The sequence below is a fragment of the Rhinopithecus bieti genome, unplaced genomic scaffold (assembly GCF_001698545.2).
Source record: "Rhinopithecus bieti isolate Rb0 unplaced genomic scaffold, ASM169854v2 scaffold_5150, whole genome shotgun sequence".
In the NCBI taxonomy this organism is placed as follows: Eukaryota; Metazoa; Chordata; class Mammalia; order Primates; family Cercopithecidae; genus Rhinopithecus; species Rhinopithecus bieti.
In genome coordinates, this window is record NW_016804706.1 from 461618 (window position 1) to 480107 (window position 18490).

At 50.6% G+C, this 18490-nt stretch overlaps 1 protein-coding gene across 4 annotated transcripts in view; it reads right to left on the reverse strand.

Moving 5' to 3' along the window:
- Nucleotides 1-17381, reverse strand: part of GABBR1 (gamma-aminobutyric acid type B receptor subunit 1) — a 44437-nt gene extending 27056 nt beyond the window's left edge. For 3 of the 4 annotated variants that reach the window (XR_001885143.1, XM_017870217.1, XM_017870216.1), the window contains exons 1-6: nt 11724-12936; nt 8130-8264; nt 7546-7716; nt 6334-6435; nt 5980-6045; nt 5329-5520 (exon numbers count right to left, since the gene is read on the reverse strand). Coding sequence is in view for 3 of the 4 variants with exons in the window: in XM_017870217.1 (XP_017725706.1) it covers nt 5329-5520; nt 5980-6045; nt 6334-6435; nt 7546-7716; nt 8130-8264; nt 11724-12842 (1785 nt within the window). In the remaining variant the exon portion in view is untranslated. Of the gene's footprint in view, nt 1-5328; nt 5521-5979; nt 6046-6333; nt 6436-7545; nt 7717-8129; nt 8265-11723; nt 12937-13341; nt 13363-14697; nt 14884-15635; nt 15840-16543; nt 16635-17097 lie in introns of those variants that run through there. The other variant, XM_017870218.1, reaches the window with a different exon arrangement.
- Nucleotides 17382-18490: the final 1109 nt, after the last annotated feature.

The following is an 18490-nucleotide window of genomic DNA, read 5'->3' on the forward strand; positions in this document are numbered from 1 at the left end:
TTTTGTATATTTTAGTAGAGATGGGGTTTCACCGTGTTAGCCAGGATGGTCTCGATCTCCTGACCTCGTTATCCACCCGTCTCGGCCTCCGAAAATGCTGGGTTCAAAAGCTTGGGACACACTGGCCGGTGAAACTCAAAATGCCTTTAAAAAAAAAAAAAGCCAGGCACAGTGGCTCATGCCTATAATCCTAGCACTTTGGGAGGCCGAGGTGGGCAGACTGCCTGAGCTCAGCAGTTCAAGACCAGCTGGGCAACATGGTGAAACCCCATCTCTACCAAAATACAAAAAATTAGCTGGGTATGGTGGTGTGCACTTGTAGTCCCAACTACTCAGTAGGCTGAGGGCTGAGGCTAAAGAATCACTTCAATTCGGGAAGTGGAGGTTACAGTGAGCTGAGATGATGCCACCGCACTCCAGCCTGAGCAACAGAGCAAGGCTCTGTCTTTAAAAAAAAAAAAAGAAAAGAAAATTTTATTTTAAAAAGGCTTTATAAAAAACAAGTCAGCCTGGGCACAGTGGCTCGGTGGCTCATGCTTGTAATCCCAGCACTTTGGGTGGCTAAGGCAGGTGGATCACCTGAGGTCAGGAATTCCAGAGAGCCTGGCCAACCTGGTGAAACCCCGTCTCTACTAAAAATACAAAAATTAGCTGCGTGTGTTGGTGGGCTCCCGTAATCCCAGCTACTTGGGAGGCTGAGGTAGGAGAATCGCTTGAACTCAAAAAGCAGAGGTTGCAGTAAGCGGAGATCATGCCAATCGCACTCCAGCCTGGGCAACAGAGCGAGACTCCATCTCAAAAAAAAAAATTAGTCGGACTTGGCTGGGTGCAATGGCTCACGCCTGTAATCCCAGCACTTCAGGAGGCCGAGGAGAGAATCACGAGGTTAGGTGTTCAAGACCAACCTGACCAACATGGTGAAACCCCATCTTTACCAAAAATACAAAAAAAATTAGCTGGGCATGTGTGCCAAAATCGCAGCTATTCAGAAGGCTGAGGCAGGGAATTGCTTGAACCCAGGAGGCAGAGGTTGCAGTGAGCTGAGATCGCACCATTGCACTCCAGCCTAGGCAACAGAGCAAGACTCCATCTCAAGAAAAAAAAAAAAAAAAAAAATTAGCCAGACTTGGTGGCATATGCCAGTGATCCCAGCTTACTTAGGAGGGGCTGAGGTGGATGGATGGCTTGAGCCCAGGAGGTCAAGGCTGCAGTGACTGCACCACCGCACTCCTGCCTGGGCAACAGAGGGATACTCTATCTCAAAAAAAAATAAAAATAAAAGTCTGTTGGATAGATAAAGGGATGAATTCATATTCTAATCATTTTACCTGCAATGAAATCTCAAAAAAGTTATTAAACCTCACCAGTTGGTTATTCAGCTTTAAAATGAGAATAATACTATCTAAAATAGTGTGAAATGAAATTAGAACATGTATAAAAATGCTGGGTATAAAGTAAGTTACATTTTTTCTATGTGAATTTCCTTGACTCTCAACCTCATCTTTGTTACTGATACTCAGTTCTATAATTTCAGCCAAATATTTCAATATTTCAAGTCCATATTTCTTTTTTTTTTTTTTTTTTTCTCTCTCTTTTTTTTTTTTTTTTTTTTGAGATGGAGTCTTGCTCTGTTGCCAGACTGGAGTGCAGTGATGCGATCTTGGCTCACTGCAACCTCTTGGTTTCACAAGATTCTTGTGCCTCAGCCTCCGGAGTAGCTGGGATTACAGGCACGCAACACCACACCCAGCTGATTTGTGTATTTTTAGCAGAGACAGGGTTTCGCCATGTTAGCCAGGCTGGTCTTGAACTCCTGACCTTGTGATCCACCTGCGTCGGCCTCCCAAAGTGCTGGGATTATAGGCGTGAGCCACCGCGCCTGGCCTCAAGTCCATATTTCTAACTGACTCTGAGGCATTTATAAATGGATGATGAATACTTTCAAAATCAAAATATCCAAGACGAAGCTCAATTTTTCCTTACTCCCAAACAGTTCCCAGGAAACGGGACTGAAGCCTTGGAATCACATTAGACCCTTTCAAATCACTGAGTCCTCTTAACTCTTCTGTTGAAATGTTTCATTGATATCAAACCCTCCTTACACAGGATGATGATGATGATGGCTAACATTTACAGTCCTTAGTATGTATCAAGCATTTTCCTAGGGAACCTATATCACCTTATTTAATCTTCAAACAATCCAATGAGGTGTTATTATTCCCATTTTAGAGATAAGAAAACTGAGGCAGAGAAGAGTTATATAACTTGCCTGAAAAAAATTATACTGCTAGTGAGTAGCAGAGCTAATCCATACTTTTACCAGCCACCCTACACAGTCTCTGTACGTGAGACCGCCTCTCTCCAAGAGCATCTGCACAAATAGCGGCTAGGCTAATACTTTGAGTAGTCCTTAGTTTCAAATTGAAAGATTGGTCTATTCAATCTTCAGTTCAACGTAAATACAGCATAAAAAAAATCACCCAGATGGAAAGGGATTAATCTGCTCAGCATGATGCGGTCCCCTGCCCAGGTCGTCATACTCTGTGCTCACGCCAGGTCACTACCACAAACACGCCTAACCACCGGGGGCACCATTGCTCCTGCCACCCCAAGAGTAGAGAAGAGTAGAATGCTTCCCCCTTGAGTCAGTAAAGATACAGTTATAGATTGTCAAACAGAAACTCTACTCTGCAGCTTAAGGAAATCTGAACAATAAAGACCCCTCAACCCATAGCAATTAGTTAATCAGCCAAGTGCAAATCCTCATCTGGCTCTCAAGAATGAATGCTTGACAGTGGGCTAGAATGTGTATCTTGAGGTAGCTTTTTAGTTTGTATTGGTCCTAGGTCTGATGGGATCTCTACCCCAATCAGGATTTCCTCAAAATCTAATCTCCAGGATGCCACCTCCCACATTCCCCTCTATCCCACAGTTACATTTCTCTAAAACCACCCTAACCTACTCTCCATTTCCACATATGGCCCCTAAAGATGTTTTCTCTAAACTAAGGCTTCTCACTCTCTGCACTATTTATTAACATTTTGAGCAAGATAATTGTTTGTTGTCAGGGACTGTGCTTTGTAGGATGTTTAGAATCATCTTTGGCTTCAACACATTAGATATCAGGAGCATGTATCCCTCCCCATCCCCTACCCTCAACTGTAACAACCAAAACTGCCTCCAGATAGGGTAGCCTCTGGTTGAAACCACTACCCTAACTAATAGTTCTCAAGGTGTGATCCCCAGACCAGTAGCATCAGCATCCCCAGGGACTTACTAGAAATATTTCTCAGGCCCTAGCCCAGATCTCCTGAATCAGAATTTCCAGGGGAAGGGCCTGGTAACCTGTGTGCTACCTTTCCAGGTGGTTCTGACGAACGTTAAAGTTTGAGAACTACTGATCTAAATGTAAGGCCATCCTTAGGGAATAAAAGCAACTCTGCTTCTTTTCTAAGTCTCCATGGCTCCGGCCCCCTAAGTCCAACCCTTACTTTGATCCACTTCTATTGGTGCTGTTTGATTCATCTATAATCTCTCCTGCCCCTAGGCTGTTGTTAAGACTGCTTCTATCCTCTTCAGAAAATATTGGCTTCCCCATTGGCATTTTAGGCTGGTCCCATTGGAAGCCCTACGGACTCTATCTTTCTCTAGAGACAAAAAGCCAGAAAGGGACCTTCCAAGTCTTCCTGCCCCAACGCTCAGGTGTCCCTCTATGTTCCTAACCAACTCTCTGTTCTCTCTCTCTCTCTTTTTGTTTAGAGCTGGGGGTCTCACTATATTGCCCAGGCTGGTCTTGAACTCCTGGGCTCCAATGATCTTTCTGCCTTGGCTTCCCAAGATGCTGGGATTACAGGTGTGAGCCACCAGACCCAGCCAAATCCCTGTTTTCTGTCAGCCTCCTCTAGCTCCCTGCTGTAAGACAGAATCAATGATCGGCAGGTCCTGGGCTCAGGGCACCAACAAGCCTTTCTGGCTTTGGTAGCCAATTCCAATACTTTCCCAGGTTTTAGGGATGACTCACCTCTTGGGTACTCTACGGGAAAGTGATCTTCCAAAATTTTTTCATTGTATTTTTCAACTAACATACCTTAAAACATAGAGTCCACTTAGAATGTCCCAAAACAGTGTGCATGACCAGAGTCCATGTGGCAGCAGATCTTTCATCACAACGCACCACCAGAGTCAACTTCCTAAATCTTATTTCTCCTTTGCTTAGAAACTGCCAGTAGCTAAAAAGTGTTAGCAGATAAAAGTACAAACTTTTTAGTCAGGCTTTATAGTTTTCCATGGGAAGTGATGAGGCAGAGCAGTTTGGAGTCAGATTTAACTAGGATTCAACTCCAGCTGGACTGCTGAGTAGCTGCATGACCTGAGACAAGTCATTAAACCACTCTGAGTCTCATTTTCCTGGTCTACAAAATGTAAATAATAAGTCCATATCAGAGTATTGCTGTTAGGATCCCTGAAATCATGAATCTAAGCTCCACATAAATGCCACTGTTAGTAAAACTTTTTAAATCAAGCTATTTGGGGGCTTTACAACCATTAACTCAACCCTAGCACGTTCTCCAAAGCAGGTACACACTTGGTACAATAAGCAGACACATAGGTGGACGTATCGAGCTTATCCCAAATTCCTGTACTCTTTACAATGTAGTGCTGAGCAGTAAAGAAGCCTCTTCCCCTACGCCTACACCCACACTCACTTCTGCCCCTCAGCTGCAGGGCTGCCCCAGCCCTCCCAAATCAGAGAATGCGCCTGCTCGCTCCAAGTCTGTCATTAACCAGCTGTCTGGGGCTAAATGATTTCAAAAGCCCCTTCTCCATATAAAATTCTAAAAAAAGAATCATTAAAAAAAGCAACAGGATCCAAGCTAATTGCATATCAATCATGAGTGAATATTAAGCAACTCTAAAGTACTAACGTAAATCACCAAGAAAATAAAATGCAATCCTGCCCAGACACAGCGCTCCTGTAAAGGTGTGCTTGCGTATACAGCATCCATATTATCATTAACGCCGGTTCCTCCTCTGACTTCTCACCAACTGCTCCTCGTCTCCATGGTAACAGCCCTTCCACTCATTAGGAACCCACTGAACATACAACTCTATCTTTTTTTTTTCTCTCTCTCTCTCCTACCCAAGGAAGTCAGAGCAAAGGTAGGATCCACAGAAAACATAATGCAGACAAGTCCAGGGTGGGCACAGCGCCCTCTTCTCCCTTATATCCAAATTCCACACCCTCTCCCTGGCACCCTCTCCCCTGCAAGCCTCCCTCAGTCCCCTCCACCCTCCCAGGTGCCAGCCTGCAAGTCCCCACACTCTCACCATGTTGGAAATGCTGCGGGTGTTGGCAGGATTCAGCATGACAATCTCAGTGGTGATGTGGCCCTCCACGGCCTCAGTCATCTCATCCACTGTGCAGTTGATAGAAGGATCGTAGATCTTGAACCAATTGTCAGCATACCACCCAATGAGGAACCAGACGTACTTCTTCCCAAAGAGACGCTCCTTGTACACCTGAATACAGAGGAGGATGGCTGGGTTTTTGTTTGCTCGTTTGTTTGTTTTTGTCTTATCTCACTTGACACTATTTAGCCTCTTGGGAACCAGGGAAGAGCAGTAGAACTACAAAGAGAAATCTGCAAGTCTTGGGGATGGTAGGAAAGGCTGACAATTCCTCCTTCTAAGTTACTCCCCAGTCCCTGTATTTCTGAGTGGCCTTTTCCAGTCAGTCAGGACAGATGGAATTCATAGGCTTCTCGGGAAACACAAAGCAGTAGAAAAATGAGATCTGAAGAAAGCATCATGTGTGTGCAGACAAGGGATGCAGTCAGAGACAACAGACAGAGACATCCTATGAATCGTCACCTCAGATCATATGCTATCAACTCAGGCACAGATGCCGAGAGGAGGCCCCACAAGAAAACCAAGGGGAATTCCCACCCAGTGCCCCTCCCTCTTCAGATCCAACTCCACCTCACAAAAAACTTTCCGGGCTTCAGTCTCATAGAAAAGTCCCACGATGATTCGGGCATCCTGGCGCTACAGAACAGAGAGAGAAATAGCTCCTGAGGGACATCTGGGAATGCCTGAGGGGCTAAGCCAGGCATCTTCGCAGCTTTGATTTCCCATCCCAAAGTGCTTAGTGCACGGTAACGCTCAATGCATAGTGGATAAACGTCAATTGGAAGATGGAGCTAAACTTCCCCAGGAGATGCTATTGCCTCAGAGAATCAAAACCTGCCCCCGCCTTGCTTTCCTCTCCAACCAGCCCCTGTCCCCCAGCTTGGTCCCTCTGTAAACAGAGCCCACCACTTCCAGCCACCTGACCTTCAGGTTTTTGACAGGCACAGCCGGATCTGAGAAGAAACTCTGGCGGAAAGTAATCTCAATTCCAGCCTCCTTCACTCGTTCCTCCAGGTCGTCCAGAGTCTTGGGTGGGAATGAAAAACAAGTTGGAAAAACACAGGTGCATGAGGGAATAAAGACCAGAGAGGTGAACTGGGGATTTCAGAGCAGTACTCAGATAGAGCAAAGACACAGCCATTCTGAACCTTCCTTCAACAGCTTCTGTCCCTGGAGTGAGGAGTTCAGGAAGGCGTCTGGTCTTAGGATATGGCTTCCAAGTGGGAAGGTGAATGATGAGCCCCTGCTGAGGCTCTGTGTGGGGGAAGCCACTCCATTCACCCACTCCTACCACTGAAGGCAAAGATGGGGGAAAGAAACATAGAGGAACCAGGAAAAGACAAGGCGAGGACTAGGACAGACAGCATGATGCCAACCTCAAGAGGCGAGTGGGCAGACAGACAAAGAATGGTCTGAATCAGAGCGAAAGTGGGGGAGGATTAAAGGGCCACTGAACACAGTGGATAGAAGACCCAAAGAATAGAACCAAAGGAAGGGCGCAGACTGCCTTCTTCAGATGTAGAGCCTGTATTTCCTCTCTACCTCCCCAAATCTCCCTCTCCCCACTCAACCTTTCCTTGTCTGTTGGCTTCTCTCTCTTAGTGCCAACTACCAGACCCATGCAGCTGTCCGTCTGCCCCTCTCTCTCCTCTCCCCCATTCTCCTCTCTCTCTCTCTCTCTCTCTCTCGCTCTTTCTCTTTCTCCTCTCCTTCTCTCCCCTGTAATCCACCGGCTCCATCCCCTCTGTTCCCATTCGCACCCACCCACCACCCCCCTTGAGAGCCTCTGGAATCTGCTGCCTTCCTGGATTCCTATCTCATCTTCCCTCCCATCTCTTGCCTCCACTTTGGATTGAACCTACTTTAACAGAACTGAGTCATTCTGGGTCTGTCTGTCGGGAACACGGCATTAAACAGGGGAAAAAAATCATGAAATCATAAAGACAGAGAGGATTCCAAAAACTCAACTCATTCTTTCCCCTGGCTACAGAAAGAACATGCACTTAATCCTCAAGAAATGTGTTCTCTTTTAATGAAGAATCAAGCTCTCGCCTCTAAAAGTGAATCTCGCATCACATCTCCCTGTGCTGGAATTAGAGCTTATGTCCCTTTACCCCTTGCCCAACCCCTCCTCACCGAAGTGAAGACCTCAGTGGTCTGCTGGATGGTAGCAATCTTCTTCCAGCCCCACTTTTCAAAGAGTTTCACGCGGGTAGGGTTGTGGAGTGTGGCTGATGGGTGCGTTCGGAAGAAAGTGGGGAAACGCTGCCGATTTGACAGGGCTGGTGAGCTGGAGCCATAGGAAAGCTGTGGGGCAGGGAGAGTGAGTGCAACAGGGTCTGTTCACTGAGGACACCAAGCGTGGCTAAGAGTTCCTTTAACCCTCTTTCTGTCTTTCAGTTTCTCTACTTTACTCTCTCCAAACCTCCCCACCTCTGGTCTGCCTAAGGAAAAGTGATTCTCAAAGGCCCACGCACCCCTCACAATCAGGATGCTCTTTCACTGATCTAATTTCAATTCCTTCTGAAGAAGGAGGTCAGCTGCAGTACTGTCAGGCCACTGTTGCTAGGAAGCTGCCTAGCTCAGGTCTGCAGAGGACTCTGAATCTTAGAAGCAGGTCCCCTGCAATCTTTTCAATACAAACCCGCAATCGCGATCGTCCCTTTAGTAGAGCTCAAAAGGGAATGACCCCATCTTTTGACCCCCATAGCCCTACTTACCACAATGAGGTTCCACATCCTAGCAGCCTCAGCCACCAGCGTGGAGACAGAGCTGCAGCCAGGCATAAGGATGATCTTGATAGGGTCGTTGTAGAGCAGCTCATACAGGTACTTGGTGGCCTGGCCTGGATCACACTGAAAGACAAGAGAAGAGATGAGGGCAAGCTCTCCTGGGGCCCCTCCCCTGTCTGCAATTCCTACTCTTATCTTTCTCAAACAAATTAGTTCCTTTCTCAACTACTCACTTTCATCATTAATTACCATTTTCTTCTCCTTTCTAGCATCTCTTCCTGTCAAGAGTCTTTTTTCTCCTCTTTCATTAAACTTCCTTCTCTGTCTTTCATCTGGAGCCTTACCCATCACCTCTCCTGCACACCCCTCCTTTGGTATTAATGAACATATCACCTTACCTCCGTTCAGCTCACCCTCAGACCCTTCCCTTTGTCACCAGGCCCTTTACCCCATGTTTCTATGCTCCAAACACCAGTGGGTAGAAAAGAGTCAGTAGGAATATGGTAAACTCTTTCCATGTCCTCAGGCAGCTTGCTCAAAGCCATATTATGAAAATCCCTTCCTCACCTCTTCAAACCCCTTCTCCCCACCTTCCCTTTGTTTCCTCCCTCTTCTCTTTTCAGAGCTAGTGATAAGTAAAGAGAGAACAGGAACAAGACCAGTAGGGGGTCCCGCTCAGTGATCCATCCCTCCTGCTGGGCCCTGACATTTGACAGGTCCATTAGAAAAAAAGACACTGGGGGGTGGAAGTGGGGAAGAATGTAGGATGAGGAAAGAACAGAGAGAATGAATAGAATGGAACTCTCAAGAAACCAGACAATTTGAGAGGTGCCTTAAAGAGAGGCTTGGAGCTAGGGAAAGTAAACAAGCAGAAAGCCAGAGAAGAAAGGAAGCCTGGGAGGAGGGGAAATGGGGGAGGAAGAGCCAGCCTTGGGTCTCCCACTGCCTGTTCCCTTCCTGCTGATATATGACATTTCAGAAGCTGCTGGAACCTCAGTGCATGTGAAGACAAAATGGCAGCCAGTGGGGAGCCAGGGCAGAGGGGACACAGACAGGGGGCTCAGGGGACTGAGGAAGGTGAAATGTTGCGGGGAGGAGAGGATAAGTAGAAAGGAAATAAAGAAAGCACTCTGGAGCCTGCTTACCTCCCACTGAGGCCTGACATTTGGGACACGGTGGGAAGTTGGAGAAGGGGGAAACAAGGGAAGCTGTTGGAATCTGAAGAACCAGCACTCACTGAGAACTCTGTTGCCCACCCTACCCTCACCCTGGCCAAGGGCAGTGTTCAACAACATTGGAAGGTTTTCTCTTTATGCCTCCCACTAAGGCAACTTTGTAAATCTTTACCATTCTCAGGACCCACCTTCCTGCACTCTCCCCACATTTATTACTCCAGATCCTGCTCCCAGCTTCTCCTACAGCCCCTCGGTGCCCCTCCACTTCTCCTCTAAAGACAGGGTTAATAGGAATAATGAGGACATACAAGAACATATAAGATACATATCAACAGGGCAATGCATGCCCCCCATTTTGTTTCCTGATTTCTTATCTACCTTTTCTTGCAACCCTTTCCCTCTTCCACACACTGTTCATCACTGCAGATTCTCTCCACCACGAGATTCTCTCCCCCCTCCCCAATAGACTTCCTTAGTTCTCCTCCCTCTCTTTGCTCTTGCAATGATCTGGATTTGCAGGCAGGAAACCGACTTATTCCAGTTGACACATTCCGGTTCCTCTGCCTTCCCATCCAGCCCCGCTTGCTGCCTCTGGTATGTTCTCCTCCAGTTCCCTTCTCCCAGTTCCCGCGTCTGCTTCCCACCACCTCCAGGGAATCACCTGTCATGGTGGATGAGTTTGAGCTCACAGCCAGGCCTCCCCTATCTCCTGTGATCCCCTATCATAAAGCCTGCACCCATCTCTCCCGGTAATTTTCTTCACACTCCACTCCCCATAGCCAGTAGTGATCTCTCTGACCGAGTCTGACCCTCTACCAGATCTGATCCTCTATTTCTCTTCCTGCCTCCCATCCCCTAATACCTAATTATTTTCCTGTACCCTCCTGCTCTTCCTATAGGCATTCTGGGGTTAGCTTACAGCTCAGGAATTCACCAAGACAGGATGCCTATTGGTAAAAATACAGATAAATACTTGGGATTCATCCCTGACCAAGGAGCTAAAATCTGTATTTTTAACAAACTCCTCTGGTGATTCTTATGTACACTGAAGGTTGAGAACCATGAGAAAGTAACAGTCAAAGGGGATTTGAAGTTCTCTCTCCAAGCTCCTGACAATTCTTGTGCTCTCTTCTCCTCAAGTACCCTACTTTCAACCTCACTTCTGTCCCCTCACACACCTATCACACACACACACCTATTTCTAGGTGTATAGTGACGTTCTAAAGAATGAATACAAACCCTTGGACCACCCCAAGGTTGATCTTTGGTAAGATCACCAAATTCTCACCTTCTGTACTCTATTTCACCCTAACCCAATTCCTTAAGTCTCTGGGGCCCCATGTCAGCAAAGATAAATTTGAGGTCTTAAATCTCCTTCCCTGTGTCACATCCTTTCCCGCACCCCCAATTATTCATGTAGGGCAGGGGTGGGAAAGGAACCTCATTATAAGCTATCCCCTAATACCCCTGGACACAAATTTGCTTACCTTCTCTCTCCCTCAACTCACCTCCCTATTCCCTAAATCCCATTTCCCTTCTCACATCCTAGAGGCCACAATGCTATAAGGGAAGATAAGGTCAGGACCCAAGTTCCATAGGGTGCCCCAAGATCTCTCATTATCCCCACCCTACCTCCTTGCCCCTCTCCCCCACTGCCATTCTTTTCTGTTCTCTTCTCCCTATATGCTGACTCTTCTCCATCCCCATGCTATTGTGGGGGCTCCCATGTGGATCCCCAATCCAAATCATTTTCCCAGTGCTTTTGCCCACCTCTTGATCATTAGCCTTCCCCAGTCTCCATATGCCATCTATCCCACAGTCTGGGAATGCTCAACAGGGTTGGAAATAGAGAGATGAGAAGGAGTCAGGTAGGGCTCACCACTACCTTGCTGTTTGTTATGATAAATAAACTAGAGCTCTCAAGTCTCTCAAAATTTTCCTCATTCTGTCTCTATTCCTTTCAGCTCCAACCTACGCCAAGACTTTACCTTGTTACCATGGTAAATGTAAACCCCCAATCCAGCTACCCACCTCTGACATTCCCTCCACCCCCAACCCATTCCAGGGTTAGTTTACTCCCTCAGAGGATCAGTGTCTCCCAATACCTTAAATCCACCACCAGTTTCCCGAAACCCCTACACTTCTGGGAGACTCCCGCAGCGGGGCAGAAGGGTCTGCCTTGCAGCATGCTTAACCATCTTGAACCCCTAGACGCTCATCTTGGACCTCCAGCCCCTGCGACTCTCCCCGAGCTCCTGCACCTCCAGCCCATCTCCTGCCAGTCACACAAGGGAGGGGTCTGCCTCGCAATCCCAGAGACGACTCAGACAGATGGAGGCGCGTGCAGCTGGCTGGCCCCCTGCCCCGCAAACCCCCACCTCCCACCCACCCCCATGTCCAGGGCTACCTTGCTGTCGTGGTGGATGAGCTTGAGCTCATAGTCCGGCAGGATGTCCCTGCGGCTATTCACGTCCTCCAGCGCCATCTCCACCGCGGGCTGGCAGGCCTGGCCCCCTGGCCAGCCCCCACTCATGGGAAACAGTGCCCCGATGTACACTGCGCGCCGTTCTGAGGAGGGGTGCGGGGGGACCCGCGGGTGAGGCCGCGGAAGATGGGGGGAGTGTGAGGCCCATACCGGAGCCACCCCTGCCGCCATCACAACCAGAAGCAGCAGTGGCCACCCCACCCGCGGAAAAGGGGCCCCTGGCCCCATGGCGTGGGGGGCAGGGGTAGCTGTTGGGGAGCGGAAGGAGCTCAGGGGGGACACTTTTCCTGGGGAGGGCTGCTGAGAGGGTGCCGGGGAGGCGCCTCCATCCCTGGTTTTGTGGGGAGGAGGGGGCGAGGGCCCCGGAGAAGCAGGGAAGGTTGGCTTCCTACAGCCCCCGCGGCTCTCGCCACCGTCGCCGCCACCGCGGACTCTCCTCGCGGACTGACTGACCGACGGAGGGGAGGAGGAGGAGGAGGGAGATGTGGGGCTGGGAGGGGGCTCTGACGTCACGGACGGCGCGCGGCAGCGGGGGCGGGGGGTTAGGGGGGCGGGCGGGAGCTGGGGGAGGCAAGAGGGGGGCGGGGGAGGGAAGCGAGTGCCCCTTGGTGGGAGCGACAGTCGCGGAGGGGCGGGGGACGGGGAGGGGAGAGGAGGGGGGATGCAACCTCGAAGAGGAAAGGAACGAAAGAGGAAGGGAGGGATCTCACTTAAGGGGACCCGAGGGGAGGAGAAATGGGGACGGGGCGTGCCAGGAGGGCGGGGTGGGCGGAGGGAGCAGCGGGAGGCTGAAGCACGGAGGAACCAGAGGTAGGAAGGGAAGGATGCGAGTGGGACGGGAGAGAAACGGGGCTGGCGCCTGAGGTCTGAAGTGGGAGTATGAGTCGATACAGTGAAGCACTGAGGGTATGGGGGGAGAGGAAACGGTTTTGGAGGGAACGAGTTGGGTGCGGAAGGGAGACTGGTTTGAGGGAGTGGTGGGATCGTGGAAGGGAGCCTGGGGCGGGGTAGACAGAAACCTGAGAAAGGGAGACGGGACATGGAATTGAGAAAAGACAAGGAAGGGGTCCACAGAAGGAAAGGATGTGGGGAAGAGCGCGAGAGGCCTGGCCAGGGTTGGGATGGGTGGGACGGGCTGAGGAAGTCCATTAGGTGAAATCCTAGGAGGCAGCAGGCTGGAAAAGGTTCCAGAGAAGGTCGCAAGAAACCCCACAGGGAAGACGTGGTGGAAGCTCAGGGTCTCCCAGCACCCTGCCGCCCTCTGCTGGGCTCTGCCTGACACCGGCGAGGCAGTCTGGGAGGAGGTGGAGCCCAGGGAAGTGTAGCCAAGCAGGGACACGGAGGGACCGCAGCCCGGAAAACCGGGACTGGAGGCAGGAAACAGGTAGGGAGGGAAGGGGGTGGCCGCAAACTGGGGTGGGTTGGGGAAGGTGACAACGGACGACGCCCCGTAGCCTCAAGGGCAGAATTTCAGGGGGTGGAGGGTGCAGAGTGAAGGGGAGGGCATTGCAGTGCACGCGGTAAGGGTTTCTCATCTCACCTGAGTGTGGCGTTCGATTCACTGGCAGCAGGAAAGACGGGGATCAGAGAAGAGTTACCACTGGCGCCCAGCTTCCCTGGCCTGATCCCCAGCCCCCTCCCACACCTGTCCATGCTGAAGACCAGGGAGGGCAGAAGCCTGCGTTTCTGAGGGGAGGGTGCCTGGGGATAAGAGCAAGGGGGTTCTGGGGATCAGGACTTATTTTCTTCTTCGAGTTTTCATAGAACAACAGAATTTGAGACAGGAATGCCGGTAGCTAAGTTTGGGGCAGATCTTGGTTCTGTGGTGCCTGAATATTACAAAATTGGTAATCTTTAAGAAAAAAATTACACATACAATTGGCTTTAAGCAATTGCTGTTAAAATCTTATTTCTGCAATTTTTACAAAAGCCTATTACCATATGAACACATATCCATCGAGCCCTCTATATTATTAGAGCACAGGAAGAGGGCCCTGTAGGTGAGAAACCTTGAAGCCTAAGTTTCGGTAGTGTCATAAGTCCACCCCTGGATGGGACTCTCCATTTCCAGAATAAAATGGTAAACTAGAAGCAGAATAACTGAGTTATGTGAGGAAAGTAAAGCCCAAGGATCTTGAAAGAATCTACCAGGGTAGAGGAAGTATGAGGCATAGGAATGGGATGACTGCACCCCAGGAGAGAAGATGGCAGAGTTCAGGTGCCTAGAAAAGGGAGAGTTTGTAGAATTACATGGCAAAAAAAAAAAAGTAGACAGACACAACACTGATTCCCTTAGGGAATAATGGAGGTTGTCTGGGAGGTATAGAAAAGGACTGTCTTCTTCCCACCCCATCCCTGAGTTGTTCTTCATCTTCTGATAGTGCTGCCTCCAATTTTAAGTCTTTTACCCTAATATGTTTCCACCCCCAGAGCTCTCCTTCTCCATTTTTCTCAGTACAATGTTTGATTTATTTCTGAGACTTTACAATAAATTAATTATATAAGGAATGGTGAGGGATCAATTCTAGAAGAGGGTGATGCAATGGAAAGTTCTAAGTTTAGAGAAAGGGAAAATTGGAGTATTTAAACCTTAAGAAGGTGAGAGAGGTGAGATTCATAAAGGAAAAGAGAAAACGTGAGGCTTTAAGAATTGGGAGCAGGAAGAAGATTTTTTTAAAAGGTAAAGGAAGGAAGCCCACAACCTACAGAGGATATCCGGGACTGCAAGAGGAAGTTTGAGGCAAGTGATGGAGGAAAAAGGGACTTTCATCTCCCCTTTCCAATGTCCTCCCCACATTTTGTAGCTCCCCATTCTTTCCCATTATCCATTCCCACCCCACTCCCATCCTCACACAAGCGTCCTCATCAGCTGCATGCAGGCAGCTGTTCCCCTCACCCTGGCAGTGGGGCTTGGGGGTGCTCCACTGGCCCTGACTACAGATGCTCCGGGAGCTGCCCACCAGATGGAAGTCGGGGTCACACCGGAAATCCACCCGGGCTCCGTCCAGAGCTGGGAGGTCCCCACCCGTCAGGAAAACCTTCCCATTTTCCAGGGTCAAATAAGACTTGGAGCAGATTCGGACTGTGGAGAGACAGGAAAATAAGAAGAGAGGCGAGTTGGAGAAGGCTCTTTCCCTTTAAAGAGCAGGGGACTCAGGTGTGGGTTTGGGTCCACAAGCATCCTGCTCTAAAGAAAATCACATGTGAAAAGGATTTGCCTACCTATCTTCCAATCCTCCCTTACCTCTGCAAGCATCCACACATTCCCGAAAGAAAAAAAAAAAAAAATTACCATTGTAGGAACCCAAGATGGGGCTATAAGCACACAAAATGGGATCTCTTCAAAGTCAGCTACAGTGGGCGGTTCTCTGGCTTTGAAATATGTAGATGTATATAACTTTGGATGCACAATCAGATTTTCTTATTATAGTTGGCTTCTACTAATATTAAACTGGCTTTTGTTTCTTGGGCATATGGTCTCTGGGTTGGTGACAGAGGTATGCAAAAATGTGATGAAATCATTTTAGAATTTTTTTGTCATCATCTGCCACTAATGATCCTCAAAGAGAATAATTCACAGGATGAATTATCAATGTTATAGGCCAATGAGCAGTGGCCTAATGAAGGGAGGATGAAATGAACTGTGCAGGCTGCTAGCTCTACTACCTCCAACCGCACAGAGCAAAACCGCTCTTATGTAGTAGTCTTTCAATAAATGTATTTGTGAATTTTGGTATACTGGATTTAAAGTGCTGACTTGCAAGCAGTAATGCTAAGTTTGCGGCAGGAAAAGGAATGGTCTTGAAGAGGGGAGGGGCTTCCGAGGCTACTCACCACAGCGGCTGGGTGTGTCCATATCTGTCCAGGAGCCGTTGGCCAGGCACTTGCGGACCTTGGGCCCTACCACCTCGCGCTCCCCCCGGCACACATACTCAATCTCATAGTCCACCGGCAGGAAGTTGATAGCCTTCACCTGGTCCCGAGTCAGGCCCCGGTACCTGATGCCCCCTTCCCAGGGCGGGTGTATGATCTGGCAACCTAAGGGGTGAGTGGGGGAGGCATACAGAGAGGAATGGTGGGAAAGAGGAAAAGGCAGGCTCCCCAATGGGAGGCAGGGGAGGGTAGGGCGTGGTCTGTGGGCAGGCTGGGGACGGAAGAAGAGGGATGGGGCACTAGAGGGTGGGAGTGGGAACAGGTACAGATCCCCTGGCTAAAGGACCGAGAGTAAAGGGCCAGGGTTAAAGCTGATGAGAGAACCCACAAGTGGGGAGGGAAGGGTGCTGGGTGGAGGTAAGGAAGAAAAGTAAAGAAATCATGAAGGGTATGATATGTGGGTGGAGCTTTTATTTAAAAAAAAATAAAGGCTAAATGAGGATATTTGAGTTGAATTAGGACAGGAGGATAAAGGGGGCCTTATAAGATCATCTGGACAGCAAAGTGGGACCAAGAAAAGGGAGTAATTGAGGTAGTAATGAGGGGCTGGGAAAGGGATTGAGGCGGAGAAAATAATGCATAAAAAGGTGGTATAGTGTAGTAATGTGGGCAGAGAAAAGGGGTGCTGGATAGTAACGTGGGGTGACAGAAAGAGGTCAGCAGTAGTAAAGCGGAGCCGAGCAGAAGGGGTTGCCAGACCGGGATGATATGTGAGACTGATGGGATCGTGATGAGGACCAGAAATGAGGAGATGCAGGGAAAGGGAAGTGGGGCGAAGGAGGGCCCGAGGTCGTCGAAGAAGGGTGCACCTTCCGAGGTGGCGTTGGGGGTCTGCGCCCCGCCCGCGCCCGGGGGGCGGAGGAAGAGTGGCGCCAGAGGCAGCAGCAGCAGCAGCAGCATCTAAGTGAGAGGCGGCCATGAGGACCGGACCGAGCCCCGCCGGCGCGGCCCGTACCCGGAGACTACTCGACCTCTTGCCGGTTGCCTCGCAGGCTCCGACTGGGCTCAGTCCGGGGACCAAGAGAGCGCCCCGCGGAGGAGGCGGGGGCGGAGCCCCGCGCGGGGTGGGGGGAGAGGAGGAGAGAAAGCCTGTCCCCACCCTCCTCCTGCCTCCCTCGGCCCCCAACCCTCCCGGGACTCCACCTCTCACCACCTCCTCTCCCCCGGCCCCCGCGGCTCACAAGAGCCTGGCTTACCCACGCTCCCGGGATCGGCCGCCTCAGCGCTCCCCGATTCCATCCCCGCGGTTCCTCCTCTCCCCCAGTCCCGCTTCCCCCAGCTGGGCCCTGCGCCCACTGCCCCCTCCCCCACCACGCCGCGCGCCCCTCTCCGAGCCCTGCTAACCCGGGGCCCTGGCTCTTACCTCGGCGCGCCGGCCCGGTTCCCCGGCTCTCCCCGGGCCTCAAGGCCCCAGGCCCGGCCGCTCCTCCCCGCTCCCCCCCTCCTTTCTCCTCCACCTTTCTTTCTCCTCCTCCCGTCCCTCCTCCCCTCGAATCCAGGCTCCAGCCTGGCCAGGGTCTCTCCCCTCCTCTCTCGCTTCCCCCAAACCCCACCCCTGTCTCTTCTTCCCCGGGGCGGCGGCAGCCACGGGAGCGGGGAGCCGGGAGGGAAGGAGGCGGCGCCGGGGACCGGTGAGAGCTCCCGGGCGGAGGGAAGAAGGAGGGTGCAGGGGAAGGCAGGGCGGGGGGAAGAGAGGGGAAGACCGGGGAGAGGGCGCCTCCCACAACCCGAGCCCCGGGAGCCGCCCCGGATCCCAGCCCCGCCCTGGACCGCCCACAGCGCGGTGGGGCGGGCGGCGGAGAGGCGCGCGGCTGAGAGGTGGGAGAGAGGGAGGTGCACTGGTGCACACGCACTCGCCGCCGGGCACTGGTCACTACCCGGGGACCTGCGGGCAAGACTACTGGAAGCTGGGGTCGGGATGAGGGAACCCGAGCCAAAGGCAGAGGAGCTGGCGCTGAGACAGGGAGTCTGGGATGAAGGTGGAGAAGGACGGCTGCACAAAGAGAAGGCAGCCCTGGATCCGGGTGACAGGAGAGAGGCAGAGGCCCAGGAGAACTGCGACCGGAGGGCAAGAAAGAAGAAACCTGGGTTAGAAGGAGGTGGGGGAGGGGGGCTGAGGGCCACTTAAGCGCGAGAAATGTGGGTATAGAAAAGATTTCTGGGAGACTAGAGCAGCTCCATGGTCCAGCAGCATTGCTACTCGCCTGCTCTGCAGGGAACGCGCAGAACGGATTGGAGGCAAAAAAGAAAAAAAGAAAAACAGGGAGGGGGACATCAAGGAGAGAAATTAAGGTACGAAGGTAGTAAAAGGACAAAAGAAAGAAGAACCTCCAGGTGGTTAGAAGCCAATATTATCTAATGTACTCCAGCAGGGCCTAGCAAACAGTATTTCTTGACCAAGGGCAAACTGGAAGCTCTAAAGACAGCATGTACAGACCTTTCTGACGGCTCCAGAAGCTCTTGGCTATACCTTGAAGTGGAGGGGTGTGTGTGTGGTGTGTTGTTGTTGTTCGTAGGCCTGAGTTTGGGCTGGGAGAGGAAACAGTGGGCTCCTTCTTGCGGAGGGACCAAACAAAAAAAAAGCTTCTTTCTGACTGGTCCTAGGGGGAAAAAATGGTAGGAAGAAACCAAGCACTGAGAGACTGACTAGAATTGAGACTCTCAACCTTCAACTCTTTTTTACAATAAATATTTTGTAATGACACTTTTACTGTCCTGAATTGAGATTCATGGATGAGGCTCACGCCTGTAATCCC